The sequence below is a fragment of the Ascaphus truei genome, chromosome 21, assembly GCF_040206685.1.
Source record: "Ascaphus truei isolate aAscTru1 chromosome 21, aAscTru1.hap1, whole genome shotgun sequence".
NCBI classification, from domain to species: Eukaryota; Metazoa; Chordata; class Amphibia; order Anura; family Ascaphidae; genus Ascaphus; species Ascaphus truei.
Genome location: NC_134503.1, coordinates 31,120,305 through 31,141,757, shown reverse-complemented (window position 1 = coordinate 31,141,757; position 21,453 = coordinate 31,120,305). Strand labels below are relative to the sequence as shown.

Sequence of the window (21,453 nt, the reverse complement as noted above, 5' to 3'; positions counted from 1 at the left end):
GGTTTTGTAATTTTGGTTTTGAATATATTTGTTTGTGTTGGTTGGTATATGTCATTTTTACTATTGATTCTTTTAATAATGATATTTTTGATTTTCTGGGTTGAAATCAACATACTATGCGTGATTAGAAACTGGCAATGCATCATTGGCCTGAAAGAAGCCTGTGTAACAGAAAAAAGATGCGTTGTCTAGGAAGATCTCAACATGCTGGCTGTTGAATCACTTAATTTGTGAGGAAATCAGTGGCTGCTCCATGTAAATATGAACGACTTCAATTTATAATATAGCATTGAGATGACAGTAAACTGTAAAAGCTAAACTTTTTATGACAGCCCTATTTATTATTGGGGAAGTTCTCCTTTACTCCAGATTGGTGACATTGGACATGTACGGCACAATTTACAACCATATTCAGTTCTTCCTATGATGAGCCATCAATGAAGGTCTGTGATAGCCACCTACGTTGGTGACTTTTGCTTAGTAGAGATGTGCAAATCTGCAGAGATTCACTGCACCACAGGTTATCCTCTGGCTAAAGGCGGCCAGTGGGCATCTAGTCCTGACGGTGAGCTATCTTCCTCGAACAGTGGATGCCGTGAAAAGAAAAAAACAGTAAGCGGAAAGTAAACCATTCAGATTGCTATTAAGTGAAAAATACAGGCTTTACCCCGCTTACCATATATACTGATGCAGCGGCCGTTATTCGAACACTTCACGCGTCATGTACATCGGAATCCCGATTTGAAACCGCGGGATGAATTCCAGCCTTCCCGCACTAAGATGCGAGCGCAGCGAGTGCAGAAAAACGAATCTTAGTGTTCTGGCTATTAAAAACATGAAATTGACACAGTAGCACAGTACTGTACACATTACAATTCATCCATTTGATTGCAAACGAAGAAACAGAATCCATGAAATTGAAACAAAACATATGCGATAAGCGCGGGTGCCTGGGATAAGCGCGGGTGCCTGGGGCGATAAGCGCGGGTGCCTGGGGCGATTGGCCGCGTTCATGCTGCGTGGGGAACAGCAGAGAACTCAAAATCGGCTCCGAGATGTGTTCGAACAGTATCCATCAGTATAACGGGAAGCTGCTGTCGCAACCGCGTTAACAACCATTTTCCTCCACGAGCAAAGTGCGCTCCACACAACCTGCACGTTATATTGTTTGTTGTTAGAATATTTTGTCTCGATTTGTGTCTTTTAGTTCGTAGTTTTATTGACGTATTTTGGGGGGGTGGGGGGTGGGGGAGGGAGTTAAGTATTTTTTTTCCTAAATAGGGGACATTATGTTTATTGTTATAAAAATGTAAGAATAAATGGAATACATTTGCTATTTTGCCAGATTTATTGTCATGACATTTCTTGCAGCGTGCTGTTTCTGTGGTCACTGTCGTGTATTGGATAACATAGAGTAAGATGCGCCTACTCTATTCATTCATTTCATATACCCGCACATTGCTCTGCTGAGCATATTTATTCTCCTCCCGAGCTTCGCCACCTCAACACCGTGTGACGCACTTCCAATGCAAAAAAAGGGGCGGATATTGCAAAGCGAGGACTTCGGTGACGGCAAAGCTGTGGAGTGCGCATGCGCGTGACGTAATTCAATGGAAAAAAAGTAGGAAAGCGTGCCTGCGGCTGCGCGCGCCCCACGGCCTCCTCGCGCTGACCCCCTCCCTCGGACTCTCGGAGCCTATTGGCTGGCGCGCGCTGGAACATGGCGCCGGGGGTGACGGGTTTGAATGTCAGTGAAGCCGCCAAAGCTGGAAATTAATAATAACAATCATATCATCATAATAATAATAATCATAACGGGCTGCTATTGTTCCCGCCGTCGCGGCGGCAGGCATGGACTCGTTGCCCGGGGAGGACCCGACGTTACCGGTAGATTTTAATAGCAGGTAGGTGCCTGGTGTTAACCCGTTCGGTGCGGGAGCGATGTACTGTGACGTATTGAAGCGGTGTGTGTGTGTGTGTGTGTTATGGGGTGTGCAAGTACTACATCTACCCGCGATGTGTGTATACACATGTGTACCTATTCATCTGCGCGCTGTGTGTGTTTACCTGTTCATCTGCGCGCGCTGTGTGTGTACCTGTTCATCTGCGCGCGCTGTGTGTGTGTACCTGTTCATCTGCGCGCGCTGTGTGTGTACCTGTTTATCTGCGCGCGCTGTGTGTGTACCTGTTTATCTGCGCGCGCTGTGTGTGTGTGTGTGTGTGTGTACCTGTTCATCTGCGCGCGCTGTGTGTGTACCTGTTCATCTGCGCGCGCTGTGTGTGTACCTGTTCATCTGCGCGCGCTGTGTGTGTACCTGTTCATCTGCGCGCGCTGTGTGTGTACCTGTTCATCTGCGCGCGCTGTGTGTGTACCTGTTCATCTGCGCGCGCTGTGTGTGTACCTGTTCATCTGCGCGCGCTGTGTGTACCTGTTCATCTGCGCGCGCTGTGTGTACCTGTTCATCTGCGCGCGCTGTGTGTGTACCTGATCATCTGCGCGCGCTGTGCGTGTGTACCTGTTCATCTGCGCGCGCTGTGTGTGTGTGTACCTGTTCATCTGCGCGCGCTGTGTGTGTGTGTGTACCTGTTCATCTGCGCGCGCTGTGTGTGTGTGTGTGTACCTGTTCATCTGCGCGCGCTGTGTGTGTGTGTACCTGTTCATCTGCGCGCGCTGTGTGTGTGTGTATACCTGTTCATCTGCGCGCGCTGTGTGTGTGTGTACCTGTTCATCTGCGCGCGCTGTGTGTGTGTACCTATTCATCTGCGCGCGCTGTGTGTGTGTACCTGTTCATCTGCGCGCGCTGTGTGTGTACCTGTTCATCTGCGCGCGCTGTGTGCGTGTGTGTACCTGTTCATCTGCGCGCGCTGTGTGCGTGTGTGTACCTGTTCATCTGCGCGCGCTGTGTGCGTGTGTACCTATTCATCTGCGCGCGCTGTGTGCGTGTGTGTACCTGTTCATCTGCGCGTGCTGTGTGCGTGTGTGTACCTGTTCATCTGCGCGCGCTGTGTGTGTGTGTGTGTGTGTGTACCTGTTCATCTATGCGCGCTGTGTGTGTGTACCTGTTCATCTGCGCGCGCTGTGTGTGTGTACCTGTTCATCTGCGCGCGCTGTGTGTGTGTGTACCTGTTCATCTGCGCGCGCTGTGTGTGTGTGTGTGTGTGTGTGTGTACCTGTTCATCTGCGCGCGCTGTGTGTGTGTACCTGTTCATCTGTGCGCGCTGTGTGTGTGTACCTGTTCATCTGCGCGCGCTGTGTGTGTGTGTGTGTGTGTGTGTACCTGTTCATCTGCGCGCGCTGTGTGTGTGTACCTGTTCATCTGTGCGCACTGTGTGTGTGTACCTGTTCATCTGCGCGCGCTGTGTGTGTACCTATTCATCTGCGCGCGCGGTGTGTGTGTGTACCTGTTCATCTGCGCGCGCTGTGTGTGTACCTGTTCATACCTATTGTTTTTAGGGTCAAGCCAATAGAGGTTGAAGTCGACAGCTCACTATTTCTATTCAAAGAACATATAAATTGCAGTGAAAAGCGTGGATTGCCTGTACCTGTGCTTGGTGAGGCCCTGTGCCGGATAGTGTGTACCTGTATTTGGTGCGGCCCTGTGCCGGATAGTGTGTACCTGTGCTTGGTGAGGCCCTGAGCCGGATAGTGCGTACCTGTGCTTGGTGAGGCCCTGAGCCGGATAGTGTGTACCTGTGCTTGGTGCGGCCCTGAGCCGGATAGTGTGTACCTGTGCTTGGTGCGGCCCTGAGCCGGATAGTGTGTACCTGTGCTTGGTGCGGCCCTGAGCCGGATAGTGTTTACCTGTGCTTGGTGCGGCCCTGAGCTGGATAGTGCGTACCTGTGCTTGGTACGGCCCTGAGCTGGATAGTGCGTACCTGTGCTTGGTGCGGCCCTGAGCCGGATAGTGTGTACCTGTGCTTGGTGCGGCCCTGAGCCGGATAGTGTGTACCTGTGCTTGGTGCGGCCCTGAGCCGGATAGTGCGTACCTGTGCTTGGTGCGGCCCTGAGCCGGATAGTGTGTACCTGTGCTTGGTGCGGCCCTGAGCCGGATAGTGTGTACCTGTGCTGGGTGCTGCCCTGTGCCGGATCGTGTGTGCCTGTGCTGGGTGCTGCCCTGTGCCAGATAGCATTTACCTGTGCTGCCCTGTGCCGGATAGCCTGTATCTGCGCTGGGTGCGGCACTGTGCTGGATAGTGTGTACCTGTGCTGGGTGCGGCTCTGTGCCGGATAGCCTGTATCTGCGCTGGGTGCCGCACTGTGCTGGATAGCGTGTACCTGTGCTGGGTGCGGCCCTGTGCCGGATAGCGTGTACCTGTGCTGGGTGCGGCTCTGTGCCGGATAGCGTGTACCTGTGCTGGGTGCGGCTCTGTGCCGGATAGCGTGTACCTGTGCTGGGTGCGGCTCTGTGCCGGATAGCGTGTAGCTGTGCTGGGTGCGGCACTGTGCTGGATAGCGTGTACCTGTGCTGGGTGCGGCTCTGTGCCGGATAGCGTGTAGCTGTGCTGGGTGCGGCACTGTGCTGGATAGCGTGTACCTGTGCTGGGTGCGGCTCTGTGCCGGATAGTGTGTACCTGTGCTGGGTGCGGCTCTGTGCCGGATAGCGTGTACCTGTGCTGGGTGCGTCTCTGTGCCGGATAGCGTGTACCTGTGCTGGGTGCGGCCCTGTGCCGGATAGCGTGTACCTGTGCTGGGTGCGGCTCTGTGCCGGATAGCGTGTAGCTGTGCTGGGTGCGGCTCTGTGCTGGATAGTGTGCAGCTGTGCTGGGTGCGGCCCTGTGCTGGATAGCCTGTACCTGTGCTGGGTGCGGCTCTGTGCAGGATAGCCTGTACCTGTGCTGGTTGCGGCACAGTGCTGGGTGCGGCTCTGTGCCGGATAGCCTGTACCTGTGCTGGTTGCGGCACTGTGCTGGGTGCGGCTCTGTGCCGGATAGCCTGTACCTGTGCTGGTTGCGGCACTGTGCTGGGTGCGGCCCTGTGCTGGATAGCGTACACCTGTGCTGGTTGCGGCCCTGTATTTCCCTTTGGTAGGAAATGTATTCCTAGCATGCCTTTTCTGTCCAATTTATACTGTATAAAATGGTAATGTATGCACTGCTATATAGAGTACCTGTGCTGGGAGATGTATATTTCTGAGTTCACTTCTGTATACCTGCATGTAAACCGTGTTGGGGACAGGTTGCCTTCTCTGGGCATTTTATACTGTGTGTAGCTGTAGTATATGCAGCCCTCCATACCGCACTCGGAGATGTATACCTAAATACCCAATGTATACTGTGTACAGAGATGCATTGCAGATACCTGTGATACTGATCGTTTAAAGGGACAGTTCTACTCAAATGACAACATGGGAACAAACTTGGCAATGCAAAATGATTTTCATAAACATTTTAATGTCTTTTTTTTTTTTTCCAACTTAAGTTTTATTAAGAACTTACATGGTTTACAAACATGGCATTCAGTTGTCTCATGGGAACAATCTCCCGTTGGTAAGAATCAACCACATATAGGTACTTACAAATGCAGACAAACGGGGGAACAGACAGACATACAATACAGCCCCCAGGGGGGGAAAAAGGGGGGAGGGGTGTTGTGGGGGGGGGGGGGAGGGGTGTTGTGGAGGGGGGGTGGGATCCTCCTGCCATGGGTCCGCTTATTGCTTTGCGCCTGCTGGCTCTCTGCGTCCGGGGAAACCGAGTGTTCTCTGCAAATCGGCCTTGATCTGTTGTACAGTCTGTATTTATCTCCGTCGAGGGGTCTCTAGTCTATGAAAATAGTCTGTTTCGTCCCAACGTAGTGTCGTCAAGTGAGAACGCACCTTATGCTATTAATGCCATATCGTGGCCCTTTCAACCCCCGGTATGTCTGTTTGGGCCAACCATGGCAGCCAGACTTTTAGAAAATTTGTACCAGTGTCATTGACCAGACTTGTCATTTTCTCCATCTGGCATACCGACCAAATCCTATTCCGAATCTTAGCAATTAGTGGGATTTCATTTTGTTTCCACTTTGCTGCGATCTCCCCTCGTACCGCCACCAATTTATTTTCACCTTTGGAGAGACCTTGTTGTGGTCTGTTGAGGAGGAACAGCCACGGGTCTAGCGGGATGTGTGTGCCTAGGATCTTATTCAGCCAATCTTTAATTGAGTCCCAGACAGGAGCGATCTTGGGGCAAGACCACAGCATGTGCAACAGGTCTGCTTGCTGTCCGCATTGTCTTGGACACAATGGGGAGTAACTAGGCAGAAATTTAGATACTTTTGTGGGGGTGTGGTACCATCTCATCATAACCTTATATGCGTTCTCCCTTAAGGTCGTACACATGGAGCTTTAAAGGTTGCCATCACGATCTTTGTCCAGTCCTCTAGATCTAGTGCCTCCCCCAAATCGGACTCCCATTTAGTCATATATCCAGTTTTTTCCGTCAATGTCGCGCTAGAACCTGTTACCTCTTTGTACATCTGCGATGTGAGTCCCTTAGTGGATGTCCCTGATCGACAGAGCTTTTCGAAATTCGTTAATTGAATGTGGGGCTGAATTGCCTGATAGAATGCTCTGATCTGGAGGTATCTAAAAAACTCGGCATTGGGGATGTTTTTGCTGGATTTGAGTATATCAAATGTTTGTATGCTTCGCATACCCTCCAGATCCACTAGCCTGTTGATATTTTTGTGTTTCCAGATGGTGAAATCCGCCTTGTTTCGGCCCGGAGCAAACATTGGATTACCCCACAGAGGGGTCATACCTGAAGATTTGTGGGTCAATTTGCATTTGAGCCTGGTGGCCTCCCATACTGAGAGCAAGTTGGTCATTGAGGATAGCGGCATTTTGGTGCCTAACCGCACCTTTTTTGGAAGCCAAATTAGATGTTCCAGCTCTAACGGGGAGCATAAGTCTTTTCTAGAGCGACCCATCGTTTTGAGTCTGGGTTAGTGTGCCATTGCACAATTTGGCATAATTGAGCCGCCTTCATCAATTGCTAAAGTAGATATTGTGTATATTTATTGGAATGCCCCTGCGGACTACAATACGTCGGGAGGACGGGGAGAGCGCTGCAACGTAGGAACTTGAGACAACAAGCAAGGTACCGCCAAATCCCCTGCCCCTGTTTGTTTACGCATTATCTGTCTGCCTACCCTCGCTCTCTTTCCTACCCAGATAAATTTATTTATCTCAGATTGAAGCGAGAGGGACGCCTTCGCTCTTAGCGGCACTGGAAGGGTCTGGTAGAGATACAAAAGGCGTGGGAGCAGATTCATTTTAATACAGTGGATCTTCCCTATCCACGAAATTTTATAAGTGTCCCATTTCCTGATGTCCCCTCTCAGGGTATGCATCAATTTGGGGTAATTTGCCTGGTACAGCATATTGGATGTCTTAGTGACATTAATGCCCAGATATTTAATTTGCTTCGATTGCCAGTTGAAGTTGAAGTTTATGGCAATCAACTTGTCTACATGTTTGGGTAGGTTGATATTCAAAGCGTTCGATTTTGACTGATTTATTTTGAAACCAGAGACCCGGTTGAATCTTCCCAGCAAATCGAATAGATTCGGTAGAGAGGTAAGGGGTTTAGATATTGTCAGTAATACATCATCCGCATATAGTGCCACTTTCCTCGATCTCATTGAGCAGCCGAAGCCGATCCAAGATGGCCGCCATTCCCGGAGGAGCGCTGCTGGGATCCAGAGGTAGCGTAGAGCGGCATCTCAAGAGGGCGCAACGGGTCCCAAACCATGCTCAAAACTGTAGAGCTCCAATAACGTGGACAGGAACAGGTAGGGTGAACATCTTTCTGTAAGTCGCGGTCCCTTTTCACTTTGGGCTCCGTGGCTGTTTATTTTTGTCATTTTTCCTGGCCTCCTTCCAGGCTGGGTCAGGGGCCGGTCGCCCTCCCCTTGCTTCTTCGGGTATCTTATCTTGGAGCCCCAGTTTGGAAAGGAAGCTCTCGCCCTCCTCCAGTCGCCTTAGAGTGTTAGAGGCACCATTTTGTGTTACTAGCAGCCCAAACGGATACAGCCACCTATATCTGATACCTTCGTCTCGGAGCACCTTAGTAATGAGGGTAAGTTGCCTCCGCTTGAGCAGGGTGGTGGGCGAGATATCTTGAAACACTTGTAGTTTGTGACCCTCGAATTCTACATCGTTTCGGGTCATTTGGCAGAAGGATTCTTTCACTTTAAAGAAGTGGAATCGCGCTATGATATCAAGGGGGGGGGTCCCCTTGTTGCGGCCGTGACCTCAGGGCCCTATGACAACGGTCCAGGTGGATGTCCTGTTCAGACCTGTCGGGCATTAGTTGTGTCAGCCATCTTCCCATGAAGTCTTCCGGATCGGTCTCTTCCCCCGGCACCCCCCTGATCCTCACATTGTTCCTACGATCACGGTTATCAGAGTCCTCCTGCCTGTCCGTGAGGTCCCTCACAGTGTACTTTACCTGGGCCATCTGTTTGTCTGTTCTGTGCAGGGCCTTAATGGTGGAGTCAAGCTTCTTTTCAAGGGAATCTGTTCTCACCCCAATGCCGCTGATATCAGCCCTTAATGCCGCCAATTCGGATTGAAAGCACCTTTTAATGTCCAGGCAGAATTCTCTCATGTCTCTCCGTCGCATCACTTGATTCTCCCTGCCGCTGTCTTCTCTGACTCGGTGCCACTTCTTGTGGGCCCCTCATGGCTTTAGGCGCGCGCTGAGTCTCCCTTTGCGAAGTAGTCTGTTAGAACCGCGGAGGTTCTCTTAGATCGTGTCGCCCTCGACATCCTTGTACTTTAGGGTCTGTTTGGGTTTAAGTTTGGTGTGTGTCGCTGAGTTTTTACTGATTTATTTATTAATTTATTCGCTGGCTGTGGACGGAGCTAACTTCTCACCCGACCATTCAGTCAGCCGTCGCGCATGTGCTCCCATTTTAATGTCTTTTAAGTAAAAATATAACTTCTTGTTTTTGTCACAAGTAATGATACATTTACAGTAGCGCTCCCTGTTTGGGGGGGAAAGATGCAAAGGAAAAATAAATAAAAACATTGACAGAAATGGCAAATATTTTATTCTGTCTACCAAAATCTAAAAATAACAAGCCGGCTTTTGCATGATATTAATAAAGAGGTTGTGCAAAAAATAAAATGTATTGAAAGGTGACATTAAGCAGAAACAAAAAAACTTTAGCCCCAGCACTGGTAAACATGCCGAACTGTGTATTACTTTGTACTGAATTCCAGGCCCTTTGGCAGCGAAGAGGTTACATAGTAGATTAGGTTGAAAAAGATGTTCGTCCATCAAGTTAAACCTATGCTTAATTTAGACAACAGATACTTTATCCTATATTTGTAATTGCAATATATTGATCCAGAGGAAGGCAAACAAAAAACCCCAGTGATCTAATAAAGGGAAAAAAATAATTCCTTTCTGACTCCAAATATTGGCAATCAGATTACTCCCTGGATCAACATCCTTCCCATGTTTACTTATTTGGTATATCCCTGTATACCTTTCCTTTCTAAAAAAAAGACGCCCAACTTTTTTTTTGAAGATATCTATTGTATCGCCATCAGTCTCCATGGGTAATGAGTTCCACATTGTAACTGCCCTTACAGCTTGAAAGCTCCTTGTATTGTCCGCAAATGTATTTGTATATAGCCAACATATCCCCTCTTAGACACTCCTTTTCTAAAGTAAACACATCTAATTTAGCTAGCCTGTCCTCATAAATCAGATTATCCATCCCCTTTATTCATTTGGTGGCTCTTTAATAATGTCTTTTCTATGGAGTGGTGCCCAAAATTGTACTCCATATTCAAGGTGTGGTCTTTCTAATGCTTTATAATGGGGCATAATTATGTTTACTTCTCTCCCATCCATTGCCTGTTTAATGCAAGATAAGATCTTGTTTGCCTTTGCAGCTACTGCATGACTTTGGGCACTATTGCTAAACCTGCTGTTTACAAGCACTCCTAAATCCTTCTCAATCACGGATTCTCCTAATTTATCCCCATTTAATTTGTAAATTGCCTGTTTATTCTTGTTTCCCATATGCATAATAAGTTAAAAAGCAGGGGTCCCAGTACCGATCCCTGAGGTACTGCACTCACAGCTGTAGCCCAACTTCAACCAGTTTTCAATCAAGGTGCAAATATTTTTACCAAGTCCAATTTGCTTTATTTTGTACACTAACCTCTTGTGTGGAACCGTATCCAAGCCTTTGCAACATCTAAGTAGACCACATCAACTGCATTACCCTGGTCTAAATTCCTATTTGCCACCTCCAAGAAACAAATAAGGTTAGTTGGCATGACTTCATAAGGCTGCATCTCCGCTGGCACTGAGCACGCAGTGCTTGCCGCTTTTACTTACATAAATCTATATATGGAAGTCCCCGCTCACACGTTGCATGCGCACGTACGCTCACTCAAGCTTGGCGCTTGGGTAAACAAAAAAGATTGACTTTCAAGCACGCTGAATATGCCCGCAGTGCCCCCCCGTCCGCGCTTGCGAAATAGGCAGGACACCCGGCGCTCATGCTTAGAGAGCTGGTGACGTCACCGCTCTCAAGCATGAGCGCGGTCAGCGCCAGCGGGGACGCAGCCTAAGATTAGCAGGACAGTCCCCCTAAGCCAAATGTAAACTAAAGAACCATGGAATGTTTATAGGTTATAGTTAAATAATCAGTGTGTTTTTTTTATTTTAAGTCCTAACATTTTCATGGTCAACAAAAGCTTTTTGTTTTTAACTATCTTTAGCGAATGTCTTTTGGTTATAAGACTGTCAATCCTCGCACAATCCTTTTTTTGTTCTTTGTTCGCAAATTAATTATAATGCCATGATTAGACAAACAAACGTAAGTGAGCATCTGATATACAGTACATGAACCCAGTAGATCTGGAAGAAAAGGAAACTATTTTTCACAAGATACAAAGAAGTAAAATTGTTGCATAAAGGGAGATTGAATCTGTTTAAGGAAGTCAATTACATTTGATAAAAGGTTGTGTTTTAAAAAAAAAAATAATGATATATCCTCTGTCAGTGTTTTTCAACAGGGGTTCCCCGGGCATCCCTAGAGGGTTCCCTGCAATTTTCACGACATTTGAAATTTTTACTATATACAGAAGAATTTAAAATGAATCTGATCTCAGACGCGCTATTAGAGAGCGCTGGGGTTCACAATATAATTATAGGGTTCTTAAACTAAAAAAAATTACAAAATACTGCTCTAAGTGGAACTTAATCTTTGATAACCGGTGCCAATATGAGACTTCAGCATGCATACTGCACCAGTCGCGCACACAGGTCCAAGGCACAGCAAGTATGTATCACACGTTTCAAAAAGTGCAGTATGCATTCTGACATCTATTCATAGGTCTCATATTGGCAGTGATAGTGGACAAAAACTGTGGGGTCTGAGCCAGTTTTGGGACAAAACTTTTTTCCATTTTCATTGTGCATCAAAGTACTTTGCTCTTCATTTTGCTTGTAGGCATTGGCTTGTTATTGTGGAAGTTTGAATAGAAGGCGTATGGGAAGTGTTACATGACTGATTATTATCATGTGATGTATCAAATTCTGCATCTGTCATTTTCTTTTGTCTCTATTCTCCAACGAAACATCTGCCTGCTCTATGGTGGCTTTCAGCAAACTGCACCCCGATTTGAGAAACTGTTTCCAACTGATGCAAGTAATCCAAACATGGTCCAGAGCATAAGATTGTTTTTCCATTGCATTGACCACTTCCTCCTCTCTGTCTTTTCTTGTCCTGGAACGGCTGCTAACCTGCAGGAACTGTCACTTATTTTCTGTCAAGAACAAACAGGTTTTCCTTTGTTACGTTGTCTTTCATTATTCATCATTCTCTGTTAAAGCTATTCTATATCTTTAAAGGGCCAGTCCCTCCTCTGACAAATGTGTACTAATGGCAGTTCCATGTTTAAGTGGTAAACTGCAGTATGTGTATTTTGCTTTTTAAATATTGTTTTAACGTTTAATGTCACCAGTAACCAAATGCTTTGGATTAATTTTCTGGTCTTTATCTCTCTTGGTATAAATGTGTATCAACAATCTAGGTACAGTATATTTATAACAGACCAGTCTTTATTTTTTTTTTTTCTTGTTGAGTTTAAACTAATTATGCTGCCATCTTTAGCTTGAGAGGTAATGGGGGAATGAGAAGAAAATAGAAACGTCATTTTGTACACAGGAATCAAAGTGAAAGTTTGAGTCTAAAGGCTTATTCCATCAGCCCTGACGCAGGCGATCACCACGCTCAGCCCAAAACTCCCATTGACTTGAACAAGCCTCTAAGGGCGATGGACTGTTTCCGTAATGCCAGCCCCATCATTGCTTTACTTTTCTTGCATCTATTTTTGTCCATGTTTGTGATGACAAAACCTGCGTTGGTTAGTTATGTAATGAACTATAGAGGCATTGCCATTTCTGGATGTTTGAATAATTTTTTTTAAGTTGGGCAATGTTTGTAAGATCTGATTAAAATACAATGCAAAGTTTTATACAATGAGTTTATCTGGTCTTAGACTAATTTACCAACCACAATCACAGCATTACGAACAGATAAGCGCACAAAAGCCTAATATTTTACCAGGTGGCCAGAACTTGTGAACCTAAGTAGTTCTATAATCCTTGAGAAAACAGCCGTGAGCCTCTAATATTTTCCAGAATTTTAACCTTTTTGAAATGTTAAATAAACATGATCCAGTGGTAAAATAAAAAAACTTCTCAGCACAATGTCGTGTTTCTCATGTATTGCTAGGAGTGATAAGGGGGAGAAGCTTCACAGAATATTGAATAAGGGTCTGGGTCAGGAGTGGACATCTCCAGTCCTCAAGGGGAACCAACAGTTCAGGTTTTAAGGATATCCCTGCTTCAGCACAGGTGGGGCAGTCATTATGCCTGAGCCACTGATTTAGCCACCTGTGCTGAAGCTGGGATATCCTGTTCTTGCAATACATTTAAACATAGGTTTATTTTCCATTTTTTCCCCTCCATTTTTAATACTTTGTTTTTCTTTTCAGTGCCAACATTTGTACGTTGCTTGACGTTGCAGAAGGAGGAGGGCAGGATCATTATAGTGGTAGCAGCGGTATGTACAATTTTAAAGTCGACAAGGAGGGCTTTTTCCATGGCAAGAGCAGGCCCTGCATAATGCACAGTAACAAGTGTTCATAAAATAAATACAGAAATGCTGCATTTTGAGGATCATATTGTGATTTAGCCCCTCAAACATGCCACTACTACCATTGATTTGGAGTAGTGCTGGGAGGGATTACATCTTTATAGATGTAGTCGCACTTAAAACTAAAGTGAATTATGCATTTTAGCAACAAGAAAAATGGCCCTATTTTCTCTCTCAGTTGGGATTCCTACATCGGTGGCTTTATTGTTTTGTTTTCTACTGGTGATGTAATCAATCAAATTTGTGAACCATATCCTAGAACAAAAAAGTGGATATTTACCATGCAATAGCAATAAAATAGCGCTGTCTCAACACCTGGAGACCCCCTGGTTAACTAAACCACTACTGCTCCTATTTAATATGTTGTCCATCTGCTGGGAAGAAGGAAATCAAATGAATGGGACTAAATTCTTCTCTAGTATGGGGATACCGATTCACAGCATATTTAATAAGGGCTGGGCTACTCACCATATCATAGAACCAATAAGAGGGGGGTAATCGTAAAGAAGGTGCAAACGTTAACAGGAAAGCAGAGCGTGGTTACTTACAGAGGGATGCTTAAACATGGTGGTACTTTAATTACTAGTGTATCAATCATGGCCTTACTATGTGTGTGTGTGTATAGCTATATATAATGTACAGTATAGGTCTCTATTTCTTTGCTTCTGGTCTCTCCTGTATCAATGTTTATTTCTGCTTCTCGATCCCAACTTCTTTTCTTCCCTTGCAGTCTTTAATAGTCTGTAACCATGGAAGTAATGTTGCCTCCAGCATTACCATCAGGGGGATGAGTGACCTGTATCCTATATTTATTATACACCTGTATCGTCTTGTATTTCCAGGATTCGACAGTTGTGCTGACGATAGATTGTCTCTGAACAAAGTTCGGACGATGAAGGATTTTGAAAAGGTGACTTGATACACTAGTTATTTTATCCAAGCTGAATATTTAATTTGGTATAGAACCAGCCCATATAGCTCGTACAGTAGAAATATACATTTGGCTTAAAATCTAACTCTTCATGCTGGTGCCTGCTGGGGTGATTTACATGAGGGGTGGCCAACTCCAGTCCTTAAGTGCTACCAACAGGTCAGGTTTTCAGGATATCCCTGCTTCACACAGGTTGTTCAATCCGTTCCTGTTTCAGCACAGGTGGCTCATTCTTTGATTGAGCCACTGTGACGGGAGCTTTGTGACAGGCTAGAAATAATACACCACCAAAAATATAACTGGGTTGAACCGGACGAGGCTTAGATATGATAAAATATAATTTATTCCTTGAAAAAGGTGAACACACGAGATTATACAAATAACAGATAAAATATGGACACTCATTCTGATATCTCCTTGGGTAACCGCACCCCTGGCCCAATCAAGAAATCATTTGAAGCTGGGCTGTGGGTAGTGAACATTTGTCACCAGTGCTATATTTCACACCCAATGCCCCAGCCTGGGTCCTAGCTGTCTCTACCAGCCAGATGTGTTAACATACACCAAACCCCCTCTGTACGTTTCACACCCAACTTCAATCAAGCCTTTTGAAGCCCAGAGATTTCTGAAAAGACACCACGCATCCTAATGTATTTTCCTAAACTGCTGCTCATTAACCCCTTAAGCCCCAGTGTGTGTGTGGTGCAGACACTGGCCCAGAAACAATACATTTATACAGGGGAATAAACAGTTGGATGGCTGAAGCAAGGCAAAAACACATTACTGGACCCCAGTCCAGTTAACCCCTTGCTTCCCAGGTGAGAGTAGAGGGTGGCCAAATGGGGTGTAACCCCTTTAATCCCGGGCCAAATCCCCTCTCTCTTGACAGCCACCTGTGCTGAAGCAGCTACATCCTTAAAACCTGACTTGTTGGTGGCCCCCGAGGACTGTGGTTACCCACCTCTGGTGTACATGCTACCTTTTGTAAGGAGGTAGAATGCCTCTTCGCAATCTGTTATGAGAAGATTACTCTCGCTTTGGTCAGCGGATACTTGGCAACATTCTAATGTTGGAGAAAATGAATACACAAACCCTGCACTCCCGCAAAAAGGCTGACAATGTATTTGTGAAATTCTACATTCTGATCTAAAGTCTTTTAACAACTGAGTCATTTAGTTGCATGTTTTGATCAAAATCTCATTAGTCTGCTAACCACGTCAAGGTAAACTCCAGTAATACCAGGTACCTACACTAAAAGCATAATATTTCCTATTGTTTGTGGGCTAAACATTGTGAAAGTGCCTAAAGGGTTCAGGTGACGCGTTTATGTAATCTATTATTCAGTGCAATTAAAACTGGCAAAAACCAGAAATTAAATTCCCTTAAAATTATGAAGGAAAAATTGTTAGTGCACAAGTTCCTTCGTGAAAAGTGTGTGTGTGTCACGCACACGCGCACACGCGCGCTCGCTGCCCGGCTCCTAGGGAGATTACATCGGTGTGACGTATTTGGCTACTCCGTGTAGATTACTTTGATTCAGGGGGCTGGCTTCAGGCGGATGATGAAGCAAGGGTGAAAGTAATGGGCGTCAGGTACTTTTGTAGTACAACTCCTTTATTTTTTATTTACGTCCACAGGCACGGGGAAAACACACACGTACACACACGTACACACACGTACACACACGTGCACACACGTACACACACGTACACACACGTGCACACACGTGTACACACACACGTACACACACACGTACACACACACGTACACACACACGTACACACACACGTACACACACACACGTACACACACACACGTACACACACACGTACACACACACGTACACACACACGTACACACACGTACACGTACACACACGTACACGTACACACACGTACACACACACACGTACACACACACACGTACACACACACGTACACACACACACGTACACACACGTACACACACACACGTACACACACGTACACACGTATGTACACACGTACGTACACACACGTACGTACACACACACACACGTACGTACACACACACACACACGTACGTACACACACACACACATACGTACACACACACGTACGTACACACACACACGTACGTACACACACACACGTACGTACACACACACACGTACGTACAAACACACACGTACGTACACACACACACGTACGTACACACACACACGTACGTACACACACACGTACGTACACACACACACACGTACGTACACACACACACACGTACGTACACACACACACACACGTACGTACACACACACACACACGTACGTACACACACACTACAGTTTTCTATATACTTGTAATTACTCGTGAACATGGTGCTTCCCTAGGTGCCCATTCTATACACTCGTTGGGAGGTGTATTTACTTGGTTGCATTTCGTCTATTGGACAAGGCCCCCCTTCAGAGTAACATCCATTGTACCCCATCTGCTGTGGGCCCTTACTGGAATTCTAGCTGGTTCTGAGCAGATACCGTTTATACGCCATTCCAGACTGGGAACTGGCACTTCCCTACTGATTTGAGGAGAATGCTCTGATAGATCCGCCTGTAGAGCTGATCCGCTGACACCCAGGGACCTCTGCATATGGCTCGCTGTGGCGTGTTTGTTTCTCCCTATGTGGTAACTGCATGTGTCCATTTGTCATATAATTGAAATCCCTACTATAAAGGCACTGTCTCTTTCTGTAACATAATAAACAAGGGGGCCTGATCTCTTCTATTACTTCATGAGCATTATCCCAATCTACACTCCCCGAGGCTTCTCTCCTCTTGTCCTTCAGGAACCTATCTTCCAGAACCTTCCTTCTATCCTATATACTCCCCCGTGAAGTCAGCATCTCAGCAGCAACACCAGATGGGGCCCAGCATATGCTACTCTGCTATTAAATCCTTATAACAACCCGATAACCCCACTGAAGCGGGGGCGGTTACAGTTGTGTGAAAAAGAAAGTATACCCTCTTTGAATTCTATGGTTTTACATATCAGGACATAATAACGATCACCTGTTCCTTAGCAGGTCTTAAAATGAGGTAAATACTACCTCAGATGAACAACACATGACATATTACACCGTGTCATGATTTATTTAACAAAAATAAAGCCAAAATGGAGAAGCTATGTGTGAAAAACTAAGTACAGGCATACCCCGCATTAACATACGCAATGGGACCGGAGCATGTATGTAAAGCGAAAATGTACTTAAAGTGAAGCACTACCTTTTCCCCACTTATCGATGCATGTACGGTACTGCAATCGTCATATACGTGCAGAACTGATGTAAATAACGTATGTATAACAGGCTCTATAGTCTCCCCGCTTGCGCGCAGCTTCGGTACAGGTAGGGAGCCGGTATTGCTGTTCAGGACGTGCTGACAGGCGCATGCGTGAGATGCCGTTTGTCTGTTGGGCGATTATGTCCTTACTCGTGAGTGTACTTAAAGTGAGTGTCCTTAAACCGGGGTATGCCTGTACACCCTTACTGCTTCCACAGGAATTAAGATGCTAAGTAGCAGGCAGGTGCTGCTAATCAAATGCCCTTGATTAATTGATCATCAGCAAGTGTGACCACCTCTATAAAAGCCAAAGTTTTAGCAGTTTGCTGGTCTGGAGCATTCAGGTGTGTGTTAACACAATGCCAAGGAGGAAAGACACCAGCAATGATCTTAGAGAAGCAATTGTTGCTGCCCATCAATCTGGGAAGGGTTATAAGGCCATTTCCAAACAATTTAAAGTCCATCATTCTACAGTGAGAAAGATTATTCAAAAGTGGAAAACGTTTAAGGCAGTTGCCAATCTTCCCAGGAGTGGACGTCCCAGCAAATTCACCCCCAGGTCAGACCATGCAATGCTCAGAGAAATTGCAAAAAAACCCAAGAGTTACATCTCAGGCTCTACAGGCCTCAGTTAGCATGTTAAATGTTAAGGTTCATTACAGTACAATTAGAAAATGACTGAACAAGTATGGTTTGTTTGGAAGGGTTGCCAGGAGAAAGCCTCTTCTCTCTAAAAAGAACATGGCAGCATGGCTTAGGTTTGCAAAGTTGCATCTGAACAAACCACGAGACTTCTGGAACAATGTCCTTTGGACAGACGAGACCAAAGTGGAGATGTTTGGCCATAATGCACAGCATACCGGACACCTGCAAGCTCATATTGAACCCCCAAAATAACCACAACATATATATAAGCATATAAGTGTCACAGAGGAGTGCTACTGAGCATGGCAATATATAGATTTAAAACCAGAGACATAACATAAAACACAGACAGAGCTCAGTGCACATCCAGTGAAAACTTATACACGGTACAGAGCCTAAATATACATGTATAGATATCTAATAAATAAAATGGTCTTTTAGTTTAACATTTTGGCCAAATTGTTGTAAGCCCCTGAGTCACTACACGGCAGACCAAATCTCAAGGTCCCTAACACTAATATAAATTCTTAATAACCTGTGCATTACCAGGAAGAATGATTTATAATAAATCTGTCAAAATTAGTTGCATAGATCTAAGTCTGATTGAAGCTTTTATTAACCTGTACATTACCAGGAAAAGCACTCTGTATTAGATTTGTCACAATCACACTGCAAGCAAGCAAGTTCCCCTGAGAGTGGGAGATGCTATGGAGTGAGCTTTTAACCATTTAAATGTGGGAGTGAGTGAGCTTCAATTAGGTAGGAGGTTGCCACCCTCCAATCAGCTAAGACTAGCTGTACAAGAATGCACAGCGCCACGTTTGGCGAAAACCAAACACAGCATATCGGCACAAACACCTCATACCAACTGTCAAGCACGGTGGTGGAGGGGTGATGATTTTGGGCTTGTTTTGCAGCCACAGGACCTTGGAACCTTGCAGTCATTGAGTCGACCATGAACTCCTCTGTATACCAAAGTATTCTAGAGTCAAATGTGAGGCCATCTGTCTGACAGCTAAAGCTTGGCCGAAATTGGGTCATGCAACAGGACAATGATCCTAAGCACACCAGCAAATCTACAACAGAATGGCTGAAAAAGAAAAGAATCAAGGTGTTGCAATGGCCCAGTCAAAGTCCATACCTCAACCCGATTGAAATGCTGTGGCGGGACCTTAAGAGAGCTGTGCATAAACAAATGCCCACAAACCTCAATGAACTGAAGCAACGTTGTAAAGAAGAGTGGGCCAAAATTCCTCCACAACGATGTGAGAGACTGATAAAGTCATACAGAAAACGATTACTTCAAGTTATTGCTGCTAAAGGTGGTTCTACAAACTATTGAATCATAAGGTATACTTAGTTTTTCACACATGGCTTCTCCATTTTGGCTTTATTTTTGTTAAATCATGACACGGTGTAATATGTCATGTGTTGTTGTTCATCTGAGGTTGTATTTAACTAGTTTTAAAACCTGCTAAGGAACAGATGATTGTTATTATGTCCTGATATATAAAACCATAGAATTCAAAGAGGGTGTACTGTACTTTCTTTTTCACACCACTGTACATATAAATGTAAACATACATACACTCACATTTCTTGTTTATGTCAGTCACACAGGCTCTAGATTTTAATTAAAGAGGTTCAGCCCGCCCAAGGACCCTAGTGAATTTGTCAGGATTGAGTTCCTTGTAGAAAATATGTCTGCCTTACTCCCATGGCCAATACAAAGGCACAACGTTGTGTCACCGTGGCCTGTTTGATGGGTGAAATAGGGGTGACTGACACAATTTAAAAAAACAATCAGACAAGAATGTAAAAGTTTGAATGTTTAATCCCTCAATCTAGCTTTCCCCTAGGCTTCCCTAATTAAGGTGGCTGGGGACTAGTGCACTCAAGCAACACTTCACTAACGACTACCTACCTGGGGACTATCATATCCCTTAGGTAATTAAGCGTAGTGATACAGAGTTTAATCCTATTTTAATCCCCATTGTTTTACTATGTTTCTAATAAAGTTTAGTTTTAAATTTACACCATCTCAACACAGTGTATGAGTGCTCTATTGGGGTTCTTTCCTCCATTGTTTATCATTCTTATTTTGCCCCATCAGCATCTACACCCATCATTATTAATTCACTATTGCAAGCAGTAGCGGGGGTTTCTCTATAGTTTATAAGCCTACATTGAGGTTTTCAGGACCTTATTCCAGCCCCCAGCTCGCATTACACCATTATGTCAGGTTTCCTGTCATGTCAACCTAACTACCAGGACTGGCAACTGGAAGCAGAAAGCCTATTCTCATCTGAGCACATACCTGTAACCACAGAGGTTAAACAAGACATCTCACGCTTCTTCACTAAACTTGATAGGACACTAAAGTCACAACTGAGGACTTGGTGGGAGGTAACTAGCTTTGAAAGATACCTTGAAGCCAGTATAATACCAAGAGGCCTAAGAGTCAACCTCTCTCCAGCACACCGTATAACTGATGAAAAATTCCATCACTCATGGGAACTAGTACTAACTCAGTGTTCAATCATGCTGATGCAGTTGTTAGTGGTACAAAGAAGAAGAAGCAGGCACACGGTCTTACTCAAAAGGAGGTTTAATATGCCATAAAGTCCAACGTTTCGGCAGTCAAATACTGCCTTTCTCAAGGTGAGTGCCTTCACCTTGACAAAGGCAGTATTTGACTGCCGAACGTTGGACTTTATGGCATATAAAACCTCCTTTTGAGTAAGACCGTGTGCCTGCTTCTTCTTCTTTGTACTGGTACATTTGGGACTACAGGAGCTCCCCAGGACCAGCGCACCGGCAGCTAAGTACCCCACCTCTATTACCATTGATATTGAGTGCGTGTCTCATCCTCTGCTGTTGTTAGTGGACCATCAGAAAGATAAACTAACCACACTGAACACAGAGCGAGAGCTAAAACTGAAGGAGGTTGATAATTGGAGGTCTGACCCAACGTTTAGTGACCTAGAGTCCAGACTTAAATCCAACATAGACAAGTTCACAGCTGATTTAAAAGAGGAAACGTAGAAAATTTGTAAGAGACACAAAAGACTTCCAGAAGGGAAAATATTTTGGTATAAATTTGCCAAACCATCTAAGAAAACAACACAAAAACAGTGTCTTAACTCCTCCACTGACTGGACTAATTCTGACACGGATGAGGAAAGACTTATTCTAGGTGAAGGAACATCTACTTTACCCCCACCACCCCAGGTTCCACATTTTTTAGAACAACAGAAAACAAGGGAGAGGGGTTCAAAGGGAAGAGGAAAATAAGGAGAGGAAAAGGTCTGGGTATTAAGGAGCAAGGACCACCAACCCCAACGGAACAAACCAAGGGAGAAACAGCTACCTTACTAACAGAAACCACTG

The 21,453-nt window shown here is 45.3% G+C and overlaps 1 protein-coding gene across 3 annotated transcripts in view; it reads left to right on the top strand.

Annotated features, from left to right (window-relative positions):
* Positions 1-1,669: 1,669 nt before the first annotated feature.
* Positions 1,670-21,453, top strand: part of CDK5RAP2 (CDK5 regulatory subunit associated protein 2) — a 197,756-nt gene continuing 177,972 nt past the window's right edge. For 2 of the 3 annotated variants that reach the window (XM_075579451.1, XM_075579450.1), the window contains exons 1-3: positions 1,670-1,904; positions 13,014-13,081; positions 14,017-14,084. In XM_075579451.1, coding sequence (XP_075435566.1) covers positions 1,852-1,904; positions 13,014-13,081; positions 14,017-14,084 — 189 coding nt within the window. In that variant the 5' untranslated portion in view covers positions 1,670-1,851. Of the gene's footprint in view, positions 1,905-6,900; positions 7,084-13,013; positions 13,082-14,016; positions 14,085-21,453 lie in introns of those variants that run through there. The other variant, XM_075579452.1, reaches the window with a different exon arrangement.